The sequence below is a fragment of the Tachysurus vachellii genome, chromosome 26 (genome assembly GCF_030014155.1).
Source record: "Tachysurus vachellii isolate PV-2020 chromosome 26, HZAU_Pvac_v1, whole genome shotgun sequence".
NCBI lineage: Eukaryota > Metazoa > Chordata > Actinopteri > Siluriformes > Bagridae > Tachysurus > Tachysurus vachellii.
In genome coordinates this window covers 2,778,959-2,805,832 of record NC_083485.1, presented here as the reverse complement: position 1 = coordinate 2,805,832, position 26,874 = coordinate 2,778,959, and the positions used below count along the sequence as shown (strand labels likewise).

The following is a 26,874-nucleotide window of genomic DNA, read 5'->3' as shown; positions in this document are numbered from 1 at the left end:
GTATTAACTGATTTAATTTACATATATTTGGTCCCAGTGGGGCAAGCCACTATATATATATATATATCACTGTATCGCTCGTTTATATACATACAGTCCCCTCCAAACCTATTTAAACAGCAAGATCAATTCACTTAGTGGTGTTATATGCTATGGGCGTTGGATTTGAGAACAAAAGATGGGCTTGTTCCAGAAGCAGCCAGGTATAACCCAAGCTGTCACGCCACCACATTCCACACATGAGCTTGTTTGATCTGCGGATCTTTACTTCCTTTACACTTTGGCCTTTCCACCACTTTGGTAGATGTTAATCTTGGTTCCAGAACCTTTTTAGCTCGTCACTGTACTTTTTTGTGAATACCAATCTGGCTTTCTGATTCTTCTTCTGATTGCTGATGAGAGATTTGCAATCTTGAGATATGTCTGGTTGATAAACAGGTAGCTAAAAGGGAGCTACTGCGGTTGTTGGAGACCCTAAATGTCATCAAAAGAGAAACTCATCTACTACAGCCTTGTTGTGTTTTGTAACTATTCACTCAGACTTATTTCAAACTCAAAAGTTTCATTCATTCATTCATTCATTCATTCATTCATTTATTCAGATTTATCCCCACTATCCTGCAAAACCAGCAACACAAGCATCAACAAAAAGTGTAAAATCAGCAACAAAAGTGTCGTGCATGCATTTTTTTCCCCTTAAATAAATCTACTGATGCTCACATTATAAAGGACCATCTGAACTCATCTAAGATAGAAAAGGTACCATATAAGAATAAATAGTCATTTTAGTAACATTGCAAAGTCTTAGATAATGACCTCTTGAGAAAGAATCGAACACATTTAACAAAAGATAAACAAATGACCCTGTAGGATCCTTTTATATATTACCAACATTTTTATAGCGTTTCAGGTGTGGTCCATCGATGCCACCGTTCCATCACAGGTACAGTAGATTCAAACAAGTCACTATAATGTATTCCAAAGAAGTGAGGGCCACCAGGAAATGACGATACCGCCCAAGAATTTCCCCAAATTACTCATGTTCCATGGAGTCCCGCAACCAAAAATATTTACCACAGGCAAATTACCTCACCAAGCGTCATGTTCAATCTATTCTGCCACAAAAGCAACACGATATGGTTAGGTGCATCACGTGCATGTCATACACGGTTCCCGTAAAATGGCGAACTTCCTTAGAAAAAGGAGGAGCTTCGCGGATTGTGGATAAACAACCACCAATAAGTTTGTCCTATATGTCCTTTTTTTAGGGATTTCCATGTAAACAACACAATTTCTTGACTCATCTTCTGAAACTTTACATAGATAAAAAAAAAAGTTTGTGACATTTATATATTAAACATAAAAAAACATTAAACATGTTTTATACATAAATATATATATATATATATATATATATATATATATATATATATATATATATATATATATATATAGTGTACATAACTCTGTATGGAAGTATGAAAATGTACAGTATGGTGATAAAGTGGTTGTATTACTAGATGCTATAATGGAATTCCTCTTTTTTGTCACTCTTACTCTTTCAGTTCAGAGAAAGAGCAGCTCGCTGAGGAAGAAGAAGATGATGAGCTGAAGGAAGTTTTGGATCTTAGAAAAATTGCAGTGCAATTGTTGCAACAAGAGCAACAGAACAGGTGACAAACAACACACAGGGTTCCACACCAAGCAGTTAGAATGTTCACAACCTTCTACCCTTTTTTTTTCTTCCTACTTTCACATCATTTCATTTCATTGTCAGTTATTTCTCACTGAATAAACCACTGACACTAGGTCACTGCTGGATTATGGGGCCACTATATTTGTGACATTATCTGCTATGTTTAAAAACACTTTAAGACATATGACATAAATTGGGAGCTTACTGATTAAGGCATAACCTTTTGTGTGAATTTTAACTTTAGCTTCTTGATCTTTGCTCCTGATTCAATCCTGAGCTCAGCTTAAAGACAGGGTCTCCGATGTTTGAAAGCCAATGTTGACATATAAAATCACCAAAACAAACACGCCCCTAACCCAAATGGGTCCCACCTCTGTATCGATAGCTCCGCCCACACATACATACGTAACCCTGGCGACTAATGGAAAGAAATGTGTCTTTATCATAGCTGAAGGGAAGAACAATACGATTGCAGATAAACAAACAAGAAAAAATGACACACAAGCATAATCATGTAAAGGACAAAGGCATATATTAGTTCTGTGTAACAAAGCAAAACCAACGTTACTCACCTATCGAGAAGGAAAAAAGTGCCTCGGCATCTTAAGTAAAGTTGGTCACATATTCACAGATTGGAGTTTCCCGAGTCAATAACTCCTGAGCTAAACACTGTTACTACACAAAACACGGTTGTAGCTGCGTCTCTACATTACTACGATAGAAAAGAGGTGTTATTTGTGTAGTAACAGCGTTTAGCTCAGGAGTTATTGACTCAGGAAACTCCACTCTGTGAATATGCACCAACTTCCTGCTCCTTCAGTTCTCTCCAGCGCTGGAAAGCTGATCCTATATTAACACGTCCTACTTCTTACCTTATCGTAAGCCTTTCTTCGCTTTCTTTCCTTGTTTTTATCCTCCATGTCAATGTTAAAACCGCTTTCTGCTAATGTCACACACGCACACTGAACACTCTCTCCGCCGCATATTGACAAGACACGCCCCTTTCTGCTCATTGGCTACACGTTTGTTTTGATTTTTGTTTAGTTTGTCGTCCCGACTCAGTTTTCTGAAGCATTTATCAAACATCGGAGACCCCACCTTTAATGCCTGTGTGGAGTTTTACGTTTTCCAGTGTCTTCCCATAACCTTTTTGACAGCAGATGGATGGACATAAACTTCTCAGTCCCCTGATATGAATTAATAGTTAAATAATGAAAACCATATATACAACTTACAATGTTAGAACTTATCGCTATTCTGTTACATTTGTTTACTAACTAATGTTACATGCTTTCCTTTTTCTATTCTTTTCTTTTCTACCACATCTTCCTTTGCACGCAATGCTGGGACATTATCCCTGATCACACATGTCATATAATCTCAGGAGGCGCTCGTTAATTTGTAGAGCAGAAAGCCTGATCCACCGAAGGAGGGCTGCAGGGAGAACACACAGGTATAAAGAGACAGAGAGAGAGAGAGAGAGAGAGAGAGAGAGAGAGCAAATGCATGTAATTTTTCTTTTGGAGTACTGTTTGCGTTTGAGATTATGTGAAGTGGTGACTATTGTGTGTGTGTGTAGAATTGCACGTGTGTATACCTGCATGAGTGAACCTGTGTGCATGATCAAGCTGGATCTCAGGATCGGATAATGTGATCATTACTTGCCATAGTTTGTCTTTGTGTGTAGGCGTATCCACCCAAAAGCATAAATGCCCCTTTTGTGTTATTGCACACACCCATACACACACACACACACACACACACACACACACACACACACACAAACACACCTGCAGCAACCATCCAAATGCTAGATTTTATTATTTTAACCTTTAGCTATCTTCAACACATAGGTGATCATCCTTCTTTAGCAACCAGTATAAGTTTAAATTTAGGTCAGTTATGAAATAGTGTTCATTTATTCAGACGAGACGAGACGAAATATGTTCGTCAACAACCTTTTTTTTTCATGACTAAGACGAGACGATGACAAGACTGCACCACTGTCCAAAAACTCTGACTGAGCGTTATAACATGCATAATGCATAACATGCATTATTGTTGATGAAAAAAGACGAGGCGAAAATGTTTTGTATAAAATAAAAACTAAGATAAAATCTCTCTTCACTTTCGTCTACAATTGTCTCTGCTTTTTCATCAGCTGTTACGCCTTTAAAATATTCAGCACGAGTTCGCGGCTTCGCGCTGTTTAGTGTGTGCGTAGAAAGAATTCGTCCACACGCCGCTCAAAAAAATAAAAAAGTCCGCCGTCTAGGCTTTTTGTGTTAAATTAATTGTTATATTTCCTGTCGCTGCACAGGCTCTTTTATTGTACATGACAGCTTACAGTATGTCCCGATGACCGGTCTTTGCATTAGGATTAAAAGCAGTATCAATAAAGTAAAAAAATGTCATGTGCAGTCAAGTTCGAGTGAAACATATGTGAAACACTTATGTACATATGTTTCTCAGTAATAATCTCAGTAATAATGTGTTATTTTAAAAAAAGACTACAATTTTTGGACTAAAACTAGACTAAAATGACGAGACTTTTAGTCGACTAAAACTTGATTAACAAAAAAAAGATATGCGAATGACTAAATATGACTAAAACTAACAAGGACATTTGGCACAAGACTAAGACTGAGACTAAATTAAAAATAGGTGACGAAATTAACACTATTATGAAACAACTTTTGGAGCAGGAACAAAAGCAATTGCAGTTATTAATAAAAGTGTATGTAATGTTTGGGATATCGAACTATGAAAAGTGCTATTGAATGCTTCTTGTGGAAGAACATTTTGTAACATGGTGCTCTTCTTCCACCGCATGCATTAATGCCATGGCTGCACAAGCACACTTTCAGGTAGAAAGCTAGGTCTCAAAAACGTAACAAAAGAGCGCATAAACAGTTAATGTGCGGTTTTATCATTCGACTCAAGACTGCATGGTATTAATAAATGTGACTGTTACTGAGTCCCAGAGGAATGGAAGTACTCAACAAGAGTATGCATCTCCAGTCACTATTTCATAAATCAAGCAGCTTTACGCTGGTGCACTGGTTATAACGCTGCCTTGAAATCCTGTTAAAAATCTCACATTTTAAATATACAGCCTTAAAGCTAATATCTCTGTATTATGATCTCTAATAACATAGAATACCATGTACCAGTCCGTTTGTGCGAGCAAGCGCTTTTGCAAAAGCAAGTTCACACAGAATATATAGGATGGGTGTGTCTGTGGCTACAGTACTGTACATAGTTGCACATTAAGGAATAGGTGCGCGTAAAAAATAGCACATGCGTGCACACGACCTCTCTATACACACTTTTGTATTTGATTTAGTTATTTTGTGATACCATCATGTTGTGTGAATGTTGAGGGGTGTTTTTTTTTTCCCCCAACAGATTTCTCAGTCATTCAGGAGGAAGCAGCAAACAAAGATCTCCATCGCAAACTGTTAGGAGGTACACACACACACACACACACACACACACACACTTTAATTTCCCAACTACTTCAGCAGGTTGCATTATTTTGCCGCTCTTTAAAAAGAACAAGGCTTTTTACAGCTTTGTCATAAACCTGATCAAGACAAAAACATTAGTCTGTAGGCTCTCATGGTTATGTGGGGATTGTCTCTGTTCAGGATGACAAACTCTTCCTTTGCTGTCCACTACTGTATAAACGTATTTCATTATTTTGTTATCTGTTTAGTAGAAGTGGGCTGATAAATTGTGCATAACAGATACCTTTGTACTGGATGTTCACCTGATAAGATCCAGTACAGGATGAGACAATGTGGGTGTAAATAAACACCTGAACATTTTGTTTTTGCAGCTACTGTATAAGAACAGACATCAAACCTGAATAATAACATTCGTAGCTATTCATTTTTAAAGGTCAGTGGGTTTTCCCAGAAGCAGAGCCTGCTTTGTGACTGTCCTGAGAACTGAGCCTGAGCCCAATTCTTAGAAATCTGATGATTCTGATAAGAAAATACACACGAAAATAGACTTTGTTCAGATCTTCCTTGTTTGGGTGTGAGTGATATGATTTACCCGATTTGTAGATTGCATTGTTCCTTTGCTAGCATTGATCCTATAGAAACACACATTAAGTTCAAGTTCAAAGAGTTTATTGTCATATCCACAGACAGAAAGCACGTTTCCCTGCACAATGAAATTCTTACTTTGCCGTCCACACTAAATGTCATAGAGTAAAGTAAAAAATAAAATAGAATAAAAAAAAGAGCAAAAAAATAAGAGCAATAAAAGCAATAAAGATGAGGTACAGTTCTTAATAGAGGCAATAAAAAGTGAGGTAGTGCAGTTCTGAATAAGGCAATAAAGTGAGGTAGGGCAGTTCTGAATAAGGCAATGAAGTGAGGTACTGCAGGGTAGTTCTGAATAAGGCAATAAAGTGAGGTAGGGCAGTTCTGAATAAGGCAATAAAGTGAGGTAGTGCAGTTCTGAATAAGGCAATAAAGTGAGGTAGTGCAGTTCTGAATAAGGCAATAAAGTGAGGATGGGCAGTTCTGAATAAGGCAATGAAGTGAGGTACTGCAGGGTAGTTCTGAATAAGGCAATAAAGTGAGGTAGGGCAGTTCTGAATAAGGCAATAAAGTGAGGACGGGCAGTTCTGAATAAGGCAATAAAGTGAGGTAGTGCAGTTCTCGGTGAGGTAGTGCAGCTCTGAAAAAATGAATGTGCAAAAATGTAATTCACTGTAAACAGTTATGTCCATGTAAACAGTTAACAGTGATGTCCATGTAAACAGTTAACAGTGATGTCCATGTAAACAGTTAACAGTGATGTCCATGTAAACAGTTAACAGTTATGTCCATGTAAACAGTTAACAGTTATGTCCATGTAAACAGTTAACAGTGATGTCCATGTAAACAGTTAACAGTTATGTCCATGTAAACAGTTAACAGTGATGTCCATGTAAACAGTTAACAGTGATGTCCATGTAAACAGTTAACAGTGATGTCCATGTAAACAGTTAACAGTGATGTCCATGTAAACAGTTAACAGTTATGTCCATGTAAACAGTTAACAGTGATGTCCATGTAAACAGTTAACAGTGATGTCCATGTAAACAGTTAACAGTGATGTCCATGTAAACAGTTAACAGTGATGTCCATGGTTGCAAACTCCTGTCAGCTGTTTAGGAGTCTGATGGAAGAGGGGAAGAAAGAGTTCTTCAGTCTTGACCTGAACTAAGGTGTAGACATAATGACACTTGTGGTATTTTTCCTGCAGTGCATCGCTGGATGAGGGAAGCAGTACATCTTCAGCCATGTGTGGACAGGTAAAACACTCAGACCTCACAAACGAGAATTACATGAGAAGAAAAGCTTGTAATGGAAACAAAACCAGGGACCATAAAACAAATAGGCAGCACTTACAGCAACTTCCACTAAATAAAAATTATATATATATATATATATATATATATATATATATATATATATATATATATATATATATATTCCTAAGTTCCTAAATATTTATCATCGCCATTACACTGGCTCAGACGGCATATGAAGACAGTGGGTGGAATTTGTTGTGGGTATGTAGCTTCAGGGAGGAGACTTATGCTCTGATTAAGTTTGGCTGCACACTTCGCTCATCTTACATGCCTTGATTTGCAGATCTCACATATTTATCATATTTCCATGCTGCTTGAAACTGCTTAATGTCCAACTTTTCTACCATTTCTTGCTGTATCATAGTTTTTCCTTAACCTCTCTCACATAACTTTCTCCTTTTGCATGTCCATGTGTCTTTTCTGAAGGACGGCGACCTCACAGATGAAGATGCAACTTTCTCTGAGGTCTCGTTACCTTCATCATCAATATCATCATCACTATAGCCATTATTATTTTATTATTGCTATTAATCAAGGGCCTTGTTGTTTATCATTATTTCATAATAGCCATTATTTTAAATGGCAACATGATCCACACAAGATATTGATATCCATGATGAGTCCAGCAGCAGTTTAATTACAAAAAATTAGCAGAATAAGTAATAAAGTCTCTTTTTCACTCTCAGCCATCTTTATCCTGCTCATTCGATGGGAGTTTGAAGTCTGAGAACGGCGACAGTGAACCCAAATGGCCAGAGCTTCCTCCAATTTTAAACCAGAACGAAGAACGGAGACGAAACAAATACCTGAGGAAGGACTACCTCAAGGTAGACATTCACAGGCACACACCATAACCAAAGCTGAGAGATGGATTTATTTTATGCTCCAGAGGTCTTTCACTAAAAAAACAAACACTTCCAAAGAATTTTCTACACTTTGTACATTTCTTCATCAGCTAAAATTGTATTTTTTTTTTAATTGTATTTTCTTTGTGAATGTAATCAGTAATAAAATAGGAGTTGTCAGTTAGTTGGCCAGATTCTGAGATTAAAATTGTGCTTCAAGCCAAAGCAGAACTCAGAACTGGCACCTTCACAAAAAGACCAAAATTTGTTTGTGACCTGTTCACTGAGCGTGATCGAACAATGGGACAACTTCAGGGCTTAACTTGGACTTAAATTTATGCTGGTAACTTGGTGTAAGTAACCTAGCCTACGTGCAGGAAGGACAACGATACAAATTAAGCAACAAGCTGTAATTTGTCATTTGACTGTGGGAAAACGGTATTTTAACATTTCTCATCGATTGTATAATGCACCTGCATTTGAATTGTATAAAGTTGCACTTTCCAGCAGGTGCACAGAAATGAAAGAAAAATCAGATGGAGTGTGAGATTACAGGGGCATGTAGTTATCATGTTCAGTCATGTTTTTATCTCTAATATGCCAACTAGAGGTCTTCTCGGGTCTAAAAAAGTACCAGACCCGAAGTGACCCGAATCACTTTTTACCCGAACCCGACGTGCATAATTTTATTTATTTTTTAAGAAAGACCTGACCCGAGACAAACCCAAAAAAATTAGACCCGAGTCCGACCCGACTCGTTGGCATTTTTTTTTAACCCGACTGGACCCGAATGTTGCCTAACTCTACACTAAAGTAACCGCTACAGCATGGATTCAAAATTGATTGACAGGTCTGTTTCAACGAAAATTAGCTTACCGCCAGTCACACGTCACCAGCCACATGCCGCAAGCGGTCTTGGCAAACAGAGGAGAGGTTGGAAAAGGACTTGAGTCGATGCACACACACGAGATAAAGATATAGATCTTCTCGGGTCTGGTCGGTAAAAACACATTCATTTTAAATTACCCGAGACCCGATGCCGCTATTATTAGACCCGACCCGTGTCCGAGGCACACGTGACCCAAACCCGCTCGGGTCTCGGGTCGGACCTCGGGTTTTCGGATCTAAGTGGACCCGTGAAGACCTCTAATGCCAAGATCTCTTGAAGACATAACAATTTATTAGCCACACCTATTTATTATATTTTTATTTAAACCGCTATATACAGGAGGTATAAGATTTTTTTGCAGTTTTTGATAACGTGCTGATGTGGTGGTGATCACTGCTGTTGTCGTTATCAATAGAAGGCACCATGACATTCCAACTGTATCTCCACCTATATGTTCTGATTCATCAAGCTTTGATTTATCAACATCTTTTTTCTTCTTCCCATACAAAAAAATATACTCCTCCTTAGTAGCCTTGGGCCTGATTGAGTATTCAGATTTTTTGCTTAGTTCCAGTGAAGTGTTTGAATGTATTTTGTAATGAAGGAAATTCATGTTATTCCTTCCTTCCTTCCTGTTTTATTTATTTTTTTTAAGTACAAGTGCCAAAGTGCGCGAAGAAACTCCGCTGAGAATGACTGTGAGGTGAGAACATATGTATCATTGTGTATTGCTTTAAAATCGAATAAAGAAACGTTAACTGTTGAACAGAATGTAAAAACACAAGCTAGATGCAACTAGCACTTCTTTCCCTATCTTTTGCATTTAAAAAAACAAAACAAAAAAAAAACCTTTGACACTTTTTCATTGTAACTTTGAACAAAAGTTTTAAACTCATGGTATCTTAAGTATGTAACCTAGTGATCCAGCATTAATGTAGTCAATGTTAGAGATTTAAGCACTTATGTACTGTACGTTGCTCTGGATAAGTGCGTCTGCCATGTGCTGTAAATGTAAATGTAGATGTAGATGACTACGAATGACTTGGCAGTTAATCCCTGTTTTCTTATTTGGATTATCAGCATTTAGATGATATATGCCATACATGCATTTCACAACATTCAGCCTCTGAAAACCTGATAAAATCACTCTCTCACTCACTCATTTTCTATCACTACACATCTGAACTACCTCTTGTCACGGGGAGCCTGTGCCTACACCCTGGACAGAGTGCCAACCCATCGCAGGGCACACACACTCTCATTCACTCACGCAATCACACACTACAGACAATTTTCCAGAGATGCCAATCAACCTACCATGCATGTCTTTGGACCGGGGGAGGAAACCGGAGTACCCGGAGGAAACCCCCGAGGCACGGGGAGAACATGCAAACTCCACACACACAAGGCATGCAAACTCCACACACACCCCGACCCTGGAGGTGTGAGGCGAATGTGCTAACCACTAAGCCACCGTGCCCCCCTCTGATAAAATCATGCATGATAAAAAAAACAACAACCTCACAATGCACTGAAAACACAGTCCACACTCAGTGCCAATTTCAAAAAGAAACTTATACGGTTGATGGGATTTAATGGGGGATGTGGTAAACTAGCGGTTAAGGCATTGGCTTACTGATCGGAGGGTCATGAGTTCGAATCCCAGGTCCATAAAGCTTCCACTGCTGGGCTCCTGAGCAAGGCCCTTAACCCTCAATTGCTCAGTTGTATAAATTGAAATAAAACGTAAGTCACACTGGATAAGGGTGTCTGTTAAATGCCGTAAATGTAATTAAAAAATCAGTCTTCTCATTCTGTAAAGGTGACTATACATAATGAGTAAAAACACTTGAATTCCCATCAATAGTTTGAAAATCCCTGTCAATAATCTTATCATAACATACTGAAGTCATGTCTTCCCCATTATAACAGAGCAGTTCACCAATGACCACATTTACCGCTGACTAATACATGATACCGTGCTGATACTAGAGACCCCTTCAACACATGATGAAAGTTTCACCATATCAACTAAAGACTGTGAAACTATACAGAAACAGTAATATTTTGGACCGAGCACATTATTATAAACGTGTGATATGTCTTGTAACTGGAATTACTGGCCCAGCTGCTGTTACAGGAAGTTATCAATGCCTTCTTCTCGTTCAGAGTTTAAAACCACTGGGCTATACAGCCGAACAATGTTCTTGTCAACACCGTTTGGATATCTTTAAAATCTAAACCTCGACATATTTAGATTTCTTTGTTGTATTTTTTTTTTTTTTTGCATTCCAAACAGTAGGTTATCCAATACATAAAAAAGCAGCGCATTAACACAGCGTCATCTAAATCAGACAGGAAACAAATATGACTTCTATACTGTTGCTAAAAAAGATTTTCACCACAATCAGATCCACAGCATACTACACATTGTGCTATACACATGTCATAGCCTAGTGGTTAAGGTGTTGGGCTACCAATCAAAAGGTTGTGAGTTTGATCCCAGGTCCGCCAAGCTGCCACTGTTGGGCCCCTGTGCAAGGCCCTTAACCCTCAAATGCTCAGCTGTATTAAAAAAACTGAGATAATGTAAGTTGCTCTGAATAAGGGCATCTGCCAAATGCTGTAAATGTATACACAGTATACTATCGTCGCTGTCGGGCGGAATCCTCGTATCTCCAAAACCGTTATTTTTCAGGAAATCGCGTACCTTATCTGCAGTGCACAGGGTTTAGTCCGTGTTGCAGTGGATTGTCTTGCGCTAAATTCCTGTTCTCAGACGAGCACCAGAACTAGCGGGGGTCAAGATTTTTTTTTCTTTGAGCCCAGTGTTTTGAAGACATTTACCTCAGAGGACGTGTTGATTCGTTGCGACTCTTCTTGAGGAGAAATATGCCGCGAAGCTCTCCCGCGGAGTGAGGAAGAGGTGGACAGGTGAAGTGTCCAATGGAGTTATGAGATTTGCACTCAAGCTATTTTCAAGACTTTAGATTGGTTAATAACTTGTAAAAATAACAGACCCACGTGGGGACTGACCAATAGCATCGATATGTGAAAAAATATGAAATTGACAAAATTTGGACATACGAGGTTTCCGCCCGACAGCGACGATATATTGGTTTGGTGTGCACATTATTTAAGTGCGTCGTGTTTAGCCATATAGAAAAGACTGGATAAAATTCATGTGGACAATTGTAATGTTCTTTTTGTTGCAGGAGGGAATGCATTCCGCAGACTTCAGCACAACGTTGACTGTTTTTGGCTTGAAGCCAAGATCAGGTATAGACTTTTTTATTTGTGTACTGTACATCCATGAGAATGGGGATTAATGCTTATTTCGCCACAAAAGCATTAGTAACATCCTAAGGTGTTCAGGGGCCGAGGTCATGGCACTGTGCAGTACATTCAAGTTCTACCACTCCTAACCATGTCTTCACGGAGCTGTATTTGTGCATATGCTGGAAAATATTTGGGCATATTAGTTCCAGTAAAAGGAAATTGAAATTCTACAGCAAGAAAAATAAAAGGCACCTGTGAAAACAGCCTTATGGTCTGTAGGAATAGTCTTGGACCTGTCTGTGCATGTCCTAATTCTGTAGTACCATCTTTCAGAGGAAACAGAGTTCAGTGCTTCAGGTTGACTTAATAATATTCCAGGCCGTCTTCTGTACTGAAGGAAGACAAGCTCACCTGTAGTAATGCATTACCTGGGCGTATCCACAATATAATATATCCAATATTATCCACAAAGCACTGGAGGTGCAGCTTTTTAGTCCAAGCAAGGAGGAGCTACACCTGATTCCACTTGTTTAGTTGACTGATGTTGACCTGCAAGTGAATTTCAGGTGTGGCTGCTGCTTGGATGGAATGAAAATCTGCTGTCAAACAGACCATTTCCAGGAAAATACATACATTTTTTTTTTTAGTACAAAATATCATGTAACTACAGCACCACTTAAGATGTCTACAAGACTGAGGAATTTATAGGCACTGATCCTAATGTGTGTTTGTTTTTATTAATATTTAGACACTCATTGGTCTGCATTTGAGCCATTTATAAAAGTTTCCATACTGTATATAGAGTAGATATTCACATTAAAAGGGAAACACTGTACAACACTGTCCTTGGAAAACTTCACAATGAATTGTTTTTATTCCTTTTAGCATAAGTACAGTAACACACAACTTGTTTGTGTTGCATGAAGTAATCATCTAACTTGTACATGTTGTAATAGCTAAAGCTACAGTATAAACGGAGGTTCAGTGTGCACCCACATTTGTCTCTGTGAAAATAAAGTCATGCTTGCTGATGGAAACACGTTTCCCAGGAAAAAAAACTCGGACTAGTTTTGGCAATTTAGCTGAATGGCAGGATGTACGCTTTATGTTGAAACCTATTTGGGAAGTTCTGTGGAACTCGCTTTTAGTTAACGCATGACCAAAACATCAGTCCTACTCTCTTGACTGAGAATAGCATTTTTTGGCACTGTGCCATTTGTTCACTGACACTCTGGTTCAGAGGGTAGTTACTGTATTGTTCTTTATCACCGTGTCATTATATTCTGTAAATTCTAAGGAATATGTTACCAAAAATGGAACTTCCTATCTTAGGTGATGTTTTCCTGTTTTTATATCATTTAAATGTCAGTATGCATTTTCATTTTGTCCTCATGAAAAAGTTCCATGTTTAAAAAATAATGCAGAATTTTGCAGTATTTTTCGAGGTCACCCTGATCCAGAGTGACTTACATCTTCTCATTTATACATCTGAGCAATTTAGGGTTAAAGGCCTTGCTCAGGGGCCCAGCAGTGGCCCTAGGATTTAAATTTACAACTTTCTGATCAGTGGTACAACACCTTAAGCATTGAACTACCACTTCACCTGTGCATGGTCATTCCTATGGAACTGATCCATTTGTGTTAGTTCAAATAATGCACAATTTTTCTAAGCTTTGTATATTAACAAAACAGTACTGAAACTATTAGTAGGAATAATAAATAAAGAAACAGTTTACACTCAAGAACTGAACTACTTCTAGTGGTGTGTGCAATTAAAAAAGTATGTATGAATGTATGTATATATGTATGTATGTATGTATGTATGTATGCACTATAGTTTCATTGATATTTAATACATTTCAAAATGTTAATATCAAGTCATTTTTTTTGTCTCCATATTTTAGCGTTTACCCGCAATAGCCGTCAGGAGTTTGCCTCGACAGACCCCAGTTTCACAATGAGGAGAAAAATGGAGCATCTCAGAGAGGAAATGGAGCAGATAAGGCTCTTGCGACAGGTCAGCAGCCCAAAAATAGTGGTATAATATCCAGTTTGACTGAACAGTTTCGTGCTAAAAATTACATATAGTCGATTTATACAGTACTCCAAGTCACTCTGGAGTAAAGATGCATCATATTACCTTCTGTACACATTGCTTTGTAATGCAGAATTCTTTGTCAGTATCTCTTCATCAACACCCATTAATGTAGTCTGGTTTAGCACGTTTTCCATTAGTGCTGCAATCGGTGAAGTGAAGTGAAGTGAAGTGAAGTGAAGTGACATACGGCTAAGTTTGGTGACCCATACTCAGAATTTGTTCTCTGTGGGTGTTATAATCAGGCTAAAAGCAAAAAGAGATGCATTATATAGCCAAAGGGATTTGGACACAAAATTAGAGACAAAGCGGTCAGGAAGCTTAAGGAGAGAGCAATTCTCTGTGGCCACCACCTGCATAACCTTTCCCTTTACAGGAGTTGTCTTGCTGTTACCTCTCTAGTACACATGTTGTCACATTCATTTGACCAAAGCATGTGGAATTCATTCGTCCTAACTGGATAGATTGATATCCATGAAGATTTTATTGACTTGGTGTTATACTGTAACAATGAAGTGTTCCTTTAATCTTTTTGAGTAGTGTATATTTATAGCATTTCTCAATCAAGGGCCTTAAATTAACAGAGGATCAGGCAGAACAGCAGAAAAGTGACTTGCTCTGTGGCTCTGTAACAAAGCTTTATGTAATAGTGATACTCTGGAAATGCAATAAATAGAAGGCAGGTATGCTCAAAGCATGCCTGTGCAATACAGTTAATTATTTTGGTAATACTGTATGCTTGTGAACAAGTCTCTATAATGACAATCATTTGAGAGGTTACTGAGGTATGTGTATATGCCCTGTACACTTCACCCGGTTTTGTGCTACAGTATGTTATGCTATTTTCAGTCTCCAATCCTCATTTATTTTGTTTTTCATAGAAAGTGCAGCCAGCTTCATTCAGATTATTCTCTTTCGTATTTTGATCATTCAGGTTATTCAGCTTCATATTTTGCCCAAATTTGTCCAATTGCTGAGCATAAAAGACTGTTTTCTGCTTGAAATGGAATATTAAATAAACTGTGTGCAACATTAAGTACTTTTAGGTCCCCAGCTAGTCTAGGGTTTGGGGAACAAGTAAGAGAATAAAAATGGTGTGATGTGTGGAGGCAGCAAGGTTCAATTCCCAATTCCAGTGCTTTTAACAATATAAACTTAATAGGTAAAGAAATAACAAAAGTATGTACAAAAGAGTTAACACAAAGAAAATGGGTTCTTATAGTAGGCAACCTGTACAACAAGATGGTTAAACATGCCCTGCCACACGTATTTCATTACTTTTGTGGTAATGTCTGAAGTTTACCATGGACTAACTTTTTTGTGTAAAAAATGCCTTGGTTACCTTGTTTCAAGCCATTCTAGTGTGGTATAGAAAGCCTGCAGGAAGACTCAGCTCGATTTGCGCCAGTTCTCATGAATATTCAAATGAGCTATGCTGCTTGGCTCCGATTGGCTAACCGCTAGGATATGAGAGCATGACTATTCATTCACCCAGCGCAATAAGTAGCCTAGGCTAGAGGAAATTTGTTTACAATCAACTTGAATTGTGGCAGAATGGCTTCTTCACAAGCCCGTTGACGTTCAGCCATCCTTGCTGTATAGGAAACTCACTGAGCTACACGAATTCTGGGGGCGCGGTCTCAAGTGGGAGAGCTCATGAATAGTAATGAGCTCAGTCACTCTGACGTCAGACTGACCAGCTTTTCCAACTGACCTGATTTCTCCCCTTATTTTTTAAGTGGCTAGAACTGACCGGGGAGGTAGCAGTTCGTTTTCAAATTCACGACACAACACAAACACATATGGACCAAACACATATCAAAAAATACAAGTAAAAACGGTTTTGTGTGGAAGGGCACCTTTAATGCAATAACACTTTGGGAGAAATTCAATCAACTGAATATAAATCAAAGCTTCTAGGGTTGAGGAAACACAGCCCCCGCACAACACAGCCCCCGCACAACACAGCCCCCGCACAACACAGCCCCCGCACAACACAGCCCCCGCACAACACAGCCCCCGCACAACACAGCCCCCGCACAACACAGCCCCCGCACAACACAGCCCCCGCACAACACAGCCCCCGCACAACACAGCCCCCGCACAACACAGCCCCCGCACAACACAGCCCCCGCACAACACAGCCCCCGCACAACACAGCCCCCGCACAACACAGCCCCCGCACAACACAGCCCCCGCACAACACAGCCCCCGCACAACACAGCCCCCGCACAACACAGCCCCCGCACAACACAGCCCCCGCACAACACAGCCCCCGCATGCACTGCTCTGTGCAATGGTGCGGCTTAAATCTCCACAGCTTCCTCTCCTCCTCCAATCACATCAGCTCACCAATCATTGGAGTCAGGTGGTAATTATTACTTCCTGCTTGTGGGAAGTAGAGAGAGGAAAAACAGGAGAGAGAGACAGGGAGAAAGGGGAAAAACAAAAAAAAAAAATAAATAAAATAAAAAAAAATAAATAAATAAAAAACATACGTCCTTGGATGTAACTGTCACGATGCAGGACAAAGGCGAGTGAGGATCCAAATGCAGATTTTAAAGTTTTTACTCGTCCAAAACACAAAAAAACAGCTGAACAGACAGGCAGACAGCAAACAGGGCTAACAGGAAACAGGAACAGGCACACCAACATCCAACATGCAAAAACGACCAACACCAGGGAAGTGAACAAACAGAGTATAAATAACAGACAGGAACCAATCACAGCGCAGAAACAATCAGAGACAAAGACAACACACCTGAAGGAGAGAAGGAGTACAATTAATGTCCATGGAAACCAAAGAGTGGGCGGAGCAAACAATTAACAACCGGGAAAGACAGCAGACAGAAACAGGACAGAAACACAGACAGACTCATTACAGTAACAGTACTTTAATGACAACACAAACTATTTTTGTTCGTGTAACCGGTTTTATAATAGAAATCTCATAGCATTAAGTAACTTGAGTTTTAGTAACTTTTGACTTTCTTAGAATTAGTCTTTAAAGAAACATCCTTTATGATGCGGCTGGTAGTTGGATGCAGGAATCCAATGGTGATTAGAATCACAATCAGATTTATTGGCTAAGTGTGTTGACACACACAAGGAATTTGGTTTCAGCAGTTTGTGACACTCAAAGGTACAGACATAAATAACACTATACTATACAAGAAAACAATGCAGACGATGAGATACAATATAGACAGAATGAGTATAAAATATGAATATAGAATGAATAAAATATATAAAATATGAATATAGAATATGAACGATCAGTTATGTACATAAAGTGTGGGAGTGCAAATAACAATATTGTGCAATATTATGCTTTTTGTGCAATATACAGCAGAAGTAGTGTGTAATATACAGATGATATGATGACTGACAGTCCTGATAATGCAGTACTTATAGATAAGAAGCAGTAAATATACTGCTCTCCTGTTTAATTTTAAAAAATCCACTTTTTAGTATTGTTATTAAAAGTCCTTGACAGTAATTGGTTTTAACTAATTGATGTATGAATCCTGTTACTCCAAATACAAGTGAAAAGTTTTAAAGATGCAGACAATTTTTTTTTATTCTTATAGTTAATTGAAATAATGCTTACTTTCTCTTTAAAATAGTGAAAAAAAAGTAGTTGTTTTAAGTATATCTATGCCTTTGGTTAGTCATAGAGTAAAGTGGTTATATGGTTAAAGTCTAGACAGATTTGTTTGTACTCCTAGAAAAGATTATATATTATAGATTTTATTTATATATATAGATTATTATTATAACTCATATGCACAGTTTATAAGAGTTCATGTTTGTCATTTGAGGTCATTAATACAATGCTAACCGAATCCTGTGTGAATTAATCATGGTTTAGAGTTACAAAATCCTTTTGTTTTGACTTCTAATTATTAATTATTCTTAATTATGTCGGTGTGGATGTGTTTCCACTGATGGATTTGCAGAACCTGGAGTCAAGATTGAAGGTTTTGCTGCCTGATGATGTGGGTGCTGCTTTAATGGACGGTGTTGTGTTGTGCCATCTGGCCAATCACATTCGACCTCGGTCTGTGGCCAGCATTCACGTTCCTTCACCAGCAGTAGTAAGTCTGACCCCATTTTAATCCAACAATGTACTTGAGCTTCAACAGCTGTCCAGGCAAAAAGCTAGCTTGAAAATATAGGTGGTGAAAACAGTTTATGTTAATAATGAAACGTAGCATTCAAGGAGTCCCAAGTTCGGAGAGTGTAGATGAATGACCTCATGTTCCTTAAAGGTCGTCATATTATTAGTGCCATAGCAGCAACTGGCAATGCATTGCTGTGCCCATTCGTATTAAAATGGTGATCAAAGAAACTTTAGATCTTATCTTGGTTTTCACAGCATACAGATGATTGCATGTCTTCCAGGAGATAACAATAAACAATTGTAGTCATGAAAAAGGAGTGATGCCGTGCATAACATGTCAATACTAGCAAGCATAAGTGTGATCATTTTTTATTATTTGGCACATCATTTGTTTCCTTAAATGCTTAAAGCATTTACAAAAAAAAAAATTATTGCATGACATCAGTCTACATTTAATCGGCTATTTGGACATAATGGATTAAGAGCTCTAAAATATTTCAAGAATACCTTTGCAGATTTGTAGGAGGTCGCTAACAATCACAAAAACTAAAGCATCCGTTTGCCGCAGTCAGAAAACATCCTGTTTCTCCAGAACCTTCACTGATATATAATGCATATTCACTCTACATGAAAAACATGCAAACCCTGAAGTAATATCACCCTCTTCATTAGTAATTACATAGTACAAAAATAGCCTGGCAAGCAAAGATTATGGCAAAGAGCTATGCAGCTGTGTACTTTAAACATTGTCTACATAATGTATGACCATGATGTCTACATATGATAGTGCATTAATGCAGCAAAGTAACACATTGTTTATTGATCTCTAGGGAGAAGTGACTATAAATTAGTTGCTATATATTTTTTTCTTTCATTTAAATTCGGATTCTACTAAATCTTAGGATTTAGTTTATTTTTCTGTTACATGTCACTGCAGCAAAAGAGAAAAAATATATATTTTAAAGGCTTGAAACCTAATAATACATGAACTCGGGTTTCCCTCCGCAGCCAAAGTTGAGCATGGCAAAATGTCGGCGGAATGTTGAGAATTTTCTGGACGCTTGCAAGAAGCTTGGAGTGCCACAGGTAAGTGTTAAATGTTTGTCTTGTCCTACTTGCACTCACTTTCAGCAAGTGCTTTATCTTAATCAGGTTTGTGGTAGATCTAGAGCAAGGGTATATATTTATACTTGAGTATATATTTATACTTGAGTATATATTTATACTTGAGTATATATTTATACTCAAATATAAACTTGAAGGGTCCACTTACCAAATTTTTCTATTCAGTCCGAGGTCTGGAAAAGTGATGTTCAAATTCCAACAAACAAAAAGGCAAAAAAATAAATAAATAAAAACGTTTTTTTTTTTTCAAAACCATACACAAAATAAACAACATGGTAGGCTTTTTAATGTGAAAGGTGCCACCTTCTTTGTGCCACAGTTGTTTAAACTTGGGCATAAAAGGTGTGATGGCCAGGCGGAGGCACTGATGTAAGTGATCATTGGTGACTGTGATGCGATATGCGTTTTTCACCATGTTCATGGTTGAAAAGGAAGATTCACAGCAGTACGTTGAAGGAAACATGGTGAGAATTTGAAGGGCCATCTTCTGCAGGAGAGGAACACCTGCTGTAGTAACCATCTTTATCCAGAAGGTGACAGGGTCACAGTGAGATTCCTTCAGTGCTAAGTTTTCTTGGAGCTCAATTCGCTCTGTTTGCAGAGAAGCAGGCTTCGGTTGAGAATTCTGCAATATTTTTGACAAGAAATGGATTTTCGATGCACAACAAGACTTGTTTTCCCAGAGGGAAAAGAAAAGAAAAGAAAGCAAGTTTGGACATTTTTAATCAGCTTTTCCAGGAATTCAGCATAATTGTGATGGTGATGTTTTCCGTCAGTCTGATCCAAAAGTCTTGGGAAGTGAAGCAGGTCAGGCTGTAAGTTTTTTCTCTGGAAAGCATGGACAGCTGACACACATGCTGTTTTTGCCCTGGAGCTTCATATTAAGGTCATTGTGATAGGAAGTAATGTCAGTTATAAAAGTAACAACTTCAATTTCCTCTTCATTCTTCATGAAATCCACAAACAGTTTGGCTTTTGCACTCTTCTGATTCAAGAGAAATGTCTCCAGCTCTTTCTGCAGTGCCCAAAACCACTCCAATACCTTGACTTTACTAAGCTACCGGACATTGTTATGAAGGAACACGTCACCAAATGTTGCATTCACCTCTATTAGAACTGAACGCCACAAACAATGTTGCAGAGAGCAGACGATGCTCTCAGATAGTTGACAAGTTTCATGACTGTTGTCATTACTTCTGAGTACCTTTCTTCAAGGCTGGCACACACACAAAAGATTCATCCACAGCCAATGAAATTAATTTGGCTTTTTTTATAGCAGAGCTAAGTTGTTCATGCAAATCATAAGCAAGTATTTCAGTTTGTCTTGCAGCAGTGGAATCAGAACAGGGTATTTGGCTTATTCATTCATTCATTCATTCATTCATTCATTCATTCATCTTCTACCGCTTATCCGAACTACCTCGGGTCACGGGGAGCCTGTGCCTATCTCAGGCGTCATCGGGCATCAAGGCAGGATACACCCTGGACGGAGTACCAACCCATCGCAGGGCACACACACACACTCTCATTCACTCACGCAATCACACACTAGGGACAATTTTCCAGAGATGCCAATCAACCTACCATGCATGTCTTTGCACCGGGGGAGGAAACCGGAGTACCCGGAGGAAACCCCCGAGGCACGGGGAGAACATGCAAACTCCACACACACAAGGCGGAGGCGGGAATCGAACCCCCAACCCTGGAGGTGTGAGGCAAACGTGCTAACCATTAAGCCACCGTGCCCCCTGTATTTGGCTTATTTTCTGGATTATTTCATCCTTCTGAGTCCCTTTAAACAGAGCAGTCACAACTTCACTTATGACCAGTAGATAAATCTGGCTGCCTTAAGTGAGTGAGTAAATAGTGGTGACGTTGCTATAGCAATGCTGTTACAGCTGCTGTCATTGGACATAGATGAAGCAGCCAAATCGAGTAAAAGCCTCAAATATATATAGCACGAAATAACAATTGCGCACTTCATTGAAAACTTATTTGGATTATGATTAAATTAGCATATTGGTTTTGGTGTCAGTCCAGATTTAACTGTGTCTGGGTCCGGATGAGGACTGGAGTCCCCCTATTGAGTACCTCAGGCCTATCCCAAGAGCACTGGGTGTGAGTTCTGATTATACCATGCATGGTAGTCAGTCACAGGATAGAATTCATATACACTTTCACACACACTCATTCACTGTGGGTGGAATAAATATTCCTTCATATCTCTGGCAGTTACAACAGCAACAAACAAAATGACAGATCTTTTATTCTGCTGGAATGCACAAGTATTATTTACTTAAAACTAATTATTTTGACAGCCTCAAGCAACACAGCAACACAGCGAATAATCAGAGATTTGCTTGCCATCTACACCTCAATGCACTTCCAGGCTGTATTCCGTGTTACTCGTAAGCATGCGAGATAGAAAAAAGACGTACTTGCTTATTACATTACAAAAATGCTATAATAACATTTTCACATTACAGTAACATATAATAGTACTCTTTCAGTAAAGTAATGAACTGATCTGATGAACTGATCATGACCATGGGTGGTGAAATGAACTGATCATTACCATGGGTGGTGAAATGAACTGATCATTACCATGGGTGGTGAAATGAACTGATCATTACCATGGGTGGTGAAATGAACTGATCATTGCCCTGGGTGGTGAAATGAACTGATCATTACCATGGGTGGTGAAATGAACTGATCATTACCATGGGTGGTGAAATGAACTGATCATTACCATGGGTGGTGAAATGAACTGATAATTACCATGGGTGGTGAAATGAACTGATAATTACCATGGGTGGTGAAATGAACTGATCATTACCATGGGTGGTGAAATGAACTGATCATTACCATGGGTGGTGAAATGAACTGATCATTACCATGGGTGGTGAAATGAACTGATCATTACCATGGGTGGTGAAATGAACTGATCATTACCATGGGTGGTGAAATGAACTGATAATTACCATGGGTGGTGAAATGCTTCTACACAACAAAAATGCAGGAGGGTGGGTCTTGCATTTTTTCCCCATGAATCAGTCTAGTGTCCCAGACCAAACAAAACCACATCATGACAGCTCTTTAATGACGGGTCTTCGCAGTCATCTATGTCCATGCCATAAAAGGAGGTGGTATGCTTTGAAACATGAGCAGTTCCTTTATTCTTTAAATTCTACTCTCCCATCAGTCTGGTAAATGTGGATATTTGTCTCATCTGTCCACACGATGATGTTCAACTACACAGGCTTTCTAGATTTTTTTAAAACTAATCTGGTCTTCCTGTGTCTGAAGTTTACATCAGATGTTTACATCTAGTGGCCAACCATCTGTATTACCTAAAGTCACCTCTTATGAAGCATTTTTTTTTCTTAAGCATTTAAAAATAAAAATAATAATTAATTAACTAATTAAAATTCCTACACCATTTAGAATCTCCAATTACAGCCGAACAACAGAACGAGAAGTTCATATTAGTTCATTTTCGCTACAAATCTTTTTTTTAAATGTTTTGGCTTGTGGTATAAAGGTTTTGATAAAATATATAGATATAATGTTGATGGATTCAACTTTATTGATGTGTTTTCTCCTGCAGGACAAGTTATGTCTGCCTCATCACATTCTGGAGGAACGAGGTTTGGTGAAAGTCGGCGTTACTGTTCAAGCCTTGCTGGATTTGTCATCATCCAAACCGACTCAGACATCCACCATGTAGCACTGAAACTGGGAAAAAGCTCAGGCAAAACTAGCATTTTCCATCCTGCCTTATGTTCGCCTGAGCACTCTGCTATATGCACTACTTTAGCCTCTGAACTTTAACTACAAGAATGCTTTCTCTGAGCAGACTTAACAACCCTTGCTAGAAGCCACAAAAGAAAGTTCTGGAACCTTCTAACCTTAGTTTATTAACCCACAAGCTACTAAGAGACAGGTAACAGGATACGAGAGAGGGATGGAGAAGAAATGGAAATAGACAGATAATATTATCCAATTAGGTAGAGCACTACCTCAAGTAGGATAGCGCATTTTTTCCTGACTGTCTCTGGTTCCATAAAAGGTTTCACAAAATGGTACATAAATCAGCATGTGTTCGGGGCTGCTAAATGCTTATCTGCCAATACCACTTGCCAAATGCTGTGTTCCACAGGCAGCGTACTATTTTAACAGTAGACTGGTAGCGAATTTTAGATTGACCTATGGGAAAAGTGGCTGTACCATTATTTATTAGAAAAATGTTATCATCACTTCCTCATGTGTCACTTCCAACAAATGACAAACTTTTTTTTTTTTTTTTTTTATTTAGCCACTCTCATAAAGGTGAATGGAAGCTTTACTTCTCCCTCCTACCTCTTACTATCTGTATTCCTCTATTTCATAATTGTTCATCCATTCTCTGCTAGGCCAGGGAGCTTGCATAAATAAGTCCGGGAAGAATTTTTGATTGGCTGATAAGGAGCAGGCTATTTCACACAGAACAGAATGTCCTCTTCCTGCATGAAGCCAATAATTTGGAGAAATACTATCTTCATGTGTTTGGAGGAATTTTTTTGTACACATTTAAAGAACACGGATTTTAAGCAGTGGACAAGAGAAGAGACAGTCAACGATTAGTTTATTTCACCGAATGCACACTTTAACTGAAGAAAAAGTGTGGAATGTACAGAAGAATCTGCTGATGGAGTGACATACACTCAAAAAAAGGATAAACCGGATCTATATATTTTTGTTTTGTTTTAAATGGAAAAATGATATGAACTGCTTAGAAGGAACCAGGGGACTATTATGATGTCACTGACTTTTAGGTTAAATACATCCATACTAGTTTTTATTTTAGTCCAGTTTTCATTTTTGATGATTTGTAGGTGTTAAGCATAATAATACATGCTCACACAGCATTGGAACCATCAACATTACAATTCTTAGAGTACGTAAATCAAACAGCCCAATTTATTGCATCTTGCCTGATTGTGAGCTACAGTAGGCTAGTTTAAGGAAAGACATTTGAATCCAGTCATGATTAGGTCGTACCTTTCTAGGCAATTCCTATTTCTCATAACTTTATCACTTTAAATTCACCATCTTTATAAACACTTTTTTCTTTTTCTTGGATCATCAAGCTTCTGTCCTGTACTGTAAACATAAAGTAGTTTTAGACCAGTGATGTGACTAACATCAAATCCTGACTACTACAGTAACTGTAACAGAGTCCAAATTATTTATGTATTTATTGTATATTTATTCATGTTTTTTTCTACAACTCTTTTTTTTTTCATTCTGTTTTTTTTTTTATTTCATTGTAATACTCAGGTGGGAAGTGAGGTGGGATTCATCTTAATTACATACTTGCATACTCACAGTCAATTGATCATGAAATAATCTGATCATGAAATAATTTTATGCTAACATGGCTTGTTGTAATGACGTCATATTCTTTGTGGCCTTTATAAAATCAGCAGCCTTTCCATATACAAAATACACGTAAATGTGTGATCACTGTTCATCATTTTATGACAGAAAAATCTGTATAATCCGTATTAATTCAGTATAAACTGAAATAAAAAAAAATGTAAGTCACTCTGGATAAGAGTGTCTGTTAAATAATGTAATGTAAATTAATAGGAACAGGAACAGCCTGCAGCAAACAAAAAAACCCAACATAGAGTCACCATACAAATATTAACGGAGACCCTTTTTATAGTTTAGTATAGATAGTTTCTATCTGCCAGTTCTTTATATGGAGTTTACTACCTTCGTGCTTATGGTGTTACCCATGTTCAATTGCTTATATATTTAACAGTAAGGTCTCTACACTGATTCTATGCATTTTTTACTTTCTGTGTCCAAGCCATAACACGCACAACACCTTATTGTCCCATGCTCATGTCATGTCATAACACCTAAATGTATATATTGTTTATTTACTATTATTATTGTTACTATCTTGTTTACTTCCTTTGTGTAAACTATAGTATGCAAAACAACTTCCTGGCCAATGTCCAGTCAACATAAACATACAACGGAAGTTACGGCTTATTGCTCATGCAGATTTTAAAACCGGTTCTATACATTCATACAAGCCATGGCATGCATAACACTTTACAGGCATTTTTTTAATTCACTGGTCTGTTCAAGTTATATTTGTCTCTTGAGCTACCGTTGTTACAGGACTGACTCATATAATCTTACACCTTTATAACAGGCTGTGTTCAAATACCTTTTACTGGCCCTTAGCCAAAATACCTTCATGCTGATTGCGTGCGCTTACTGTATGTCTCAATGAAATATCTGAAAGTCTCATCTGTTTTTCATTCTTGTGCCCTTGTTTTCCACTTACAAAAACAACATTTAAGACAGAAGGGGAGATATTTGTTAAGGAGTACCAGTTGATGGATGTTCCAAAACCGCTGATTATTCCATAATACTCTCAGAAAAGCATATTGTGAGATCATTTTATTATGACTAGCAAGTGTTTTTCCAGCAACAACTCGTTTCAAATAATTCTGGGTGGTCATAAAAAAGTCTTGTTTTTCTCTCTTCGATCTTTATAACAGCGTTGCTTTGTTAATCTGTAAAGAGCAATTTAATTTGTACATAACATGTGTAATGCAAAACTGAATTGTTATTATGATGTTGGTTCATTATGCAATTGCAATAATGCAGTTTTGTGTCAGTAAGGATATATTTGCCCCAAGCTATAGACTGCCATTTTTTCTTCTTCACTTCACTAACATTCCCTATACAATTCCACTATGGCTTAAAGCATCATTTGTCTTTTTTAACCTGCTGTTCTGTTAACTTCTTTTCTTAGAAAAGAGTCAACTGTACAGTAGCTCACCCTCTGTTTTAGCATGAGAGTCATAACTCGCATCACATTAAGATAACAGAGATATGGTTTGGAGATAAAGCATGTGCTGTGTGTACCGGCTTTTTAATGTCCTTGCAACTCTGTAATATTCTGTAAAAAGTGGGGGTCAATGTGCACACGTTTTTGTCAGGACAGTACAGTATGATTTCTACAAAGATGTGTGTGTAGATAGATGTTTTGTATGACTTTGTTTGCATGCCTGGATCCTCTGTGATCAACTTTCCATTCCTGTATAAACTCTGTATAAAAAGTATTAGAACATTTCTTAAGGAAACAATGAAATAAATGAACAGCTTCAAAGGTCACAAGAAGAAAAAAAGTTCAAATAAAAAGACCTTTTCCAATTACGTAATTGCTGATTTTATTGTTGCTTTTAAATGTGTGAAGAATGTTTACTTCTGATATTTCTGTTTCTTGAGCTTACTGCAAAATAATATGATGAATAGAAAATGATTTTTTTGTTGTTTTTGTTAGGTTAGTGTTGGATGGAATAGTTAAACGCAATGGATCATTGCAACTCTTTAGTATGAAGTCCAGTTTACTCTTTGTGTCTCTCTTCCTAGTGACAAGA

At 38.1% G+C, this 26,874-nt stretch overlaps 1 protein-coding gene across 3 annotated transcripts in view; it reads left to right on the top strand.

Moving 5' to 3' along the window:
• The window catches only part of lrch2 (leucine-rich repeats and calponin homology (CH) domain containing 2), a 52,102-nt gene extending 25,452 nt beyond the window's left edge, over nucleotides 1-26,650 (top strand). Inside the window, exons 11-22 of one of the 3 annotated variants that reach the window (XM_060863407.1) lie at nucleotides 1,566-1,673; nucleotides 3,081-3,149; nucleotides 5,105-5,164; nucleotides 6,962-7,010; nucleotides 7,497-7,535; nucleotides 7,757-7,897; nucleotides 9,460-9,507; nucleotides 12,020-12,083; nucleotides 13,988-14,100; nucleotides 18,138-18,275; nucleotides 19,310-19,387; nucleotides 23,034-26,650. In XM_060863407.1, coding sequence (XP_060719390.1) covers nucleotides 1,566-1,673; nucleotides 3,081-3,149; nucleotides 5,105-5,164; nucleotides 6,962-7,010; nucleotides 7,497-7,535; nucleotides 7,757-7,897; nucleotides 9,460-9,507; nucleotides 12,020-12,083; nucleotides 13,988-14,100; nucleotides 18,138-18,275; nucleotides 19,310-19,387; nucleotides 23,034-23,153 — 1,027 coding nt within the window. In that variant the 3' untranslated portion in view covers nucleotides 23,154-26,650. The remainder of the gene's footprint in view (nucleotides 1-1,565; nucleotides 1,674-3,080; nucleotides 3,150-5,104; nucleotides 5,165-6,961; nucleotides 7,011-7,496; nucleotides 7,536-7,756; nucleotides 7,898-9,459; nucleotides 9,508-12,019; nucleotides 12,084-13,987; nucleotides 14,101-18,137; nucleotides 18,276-19,309; nucleotides 19,388-23,033) is intronic. The other 2 variants (XM_060863409.1, XM_060863408.1) reach the window with 2 other exon arrangements.
• Nucleotides 26,651-26,874: the final 224 nt, after the last annotated feature.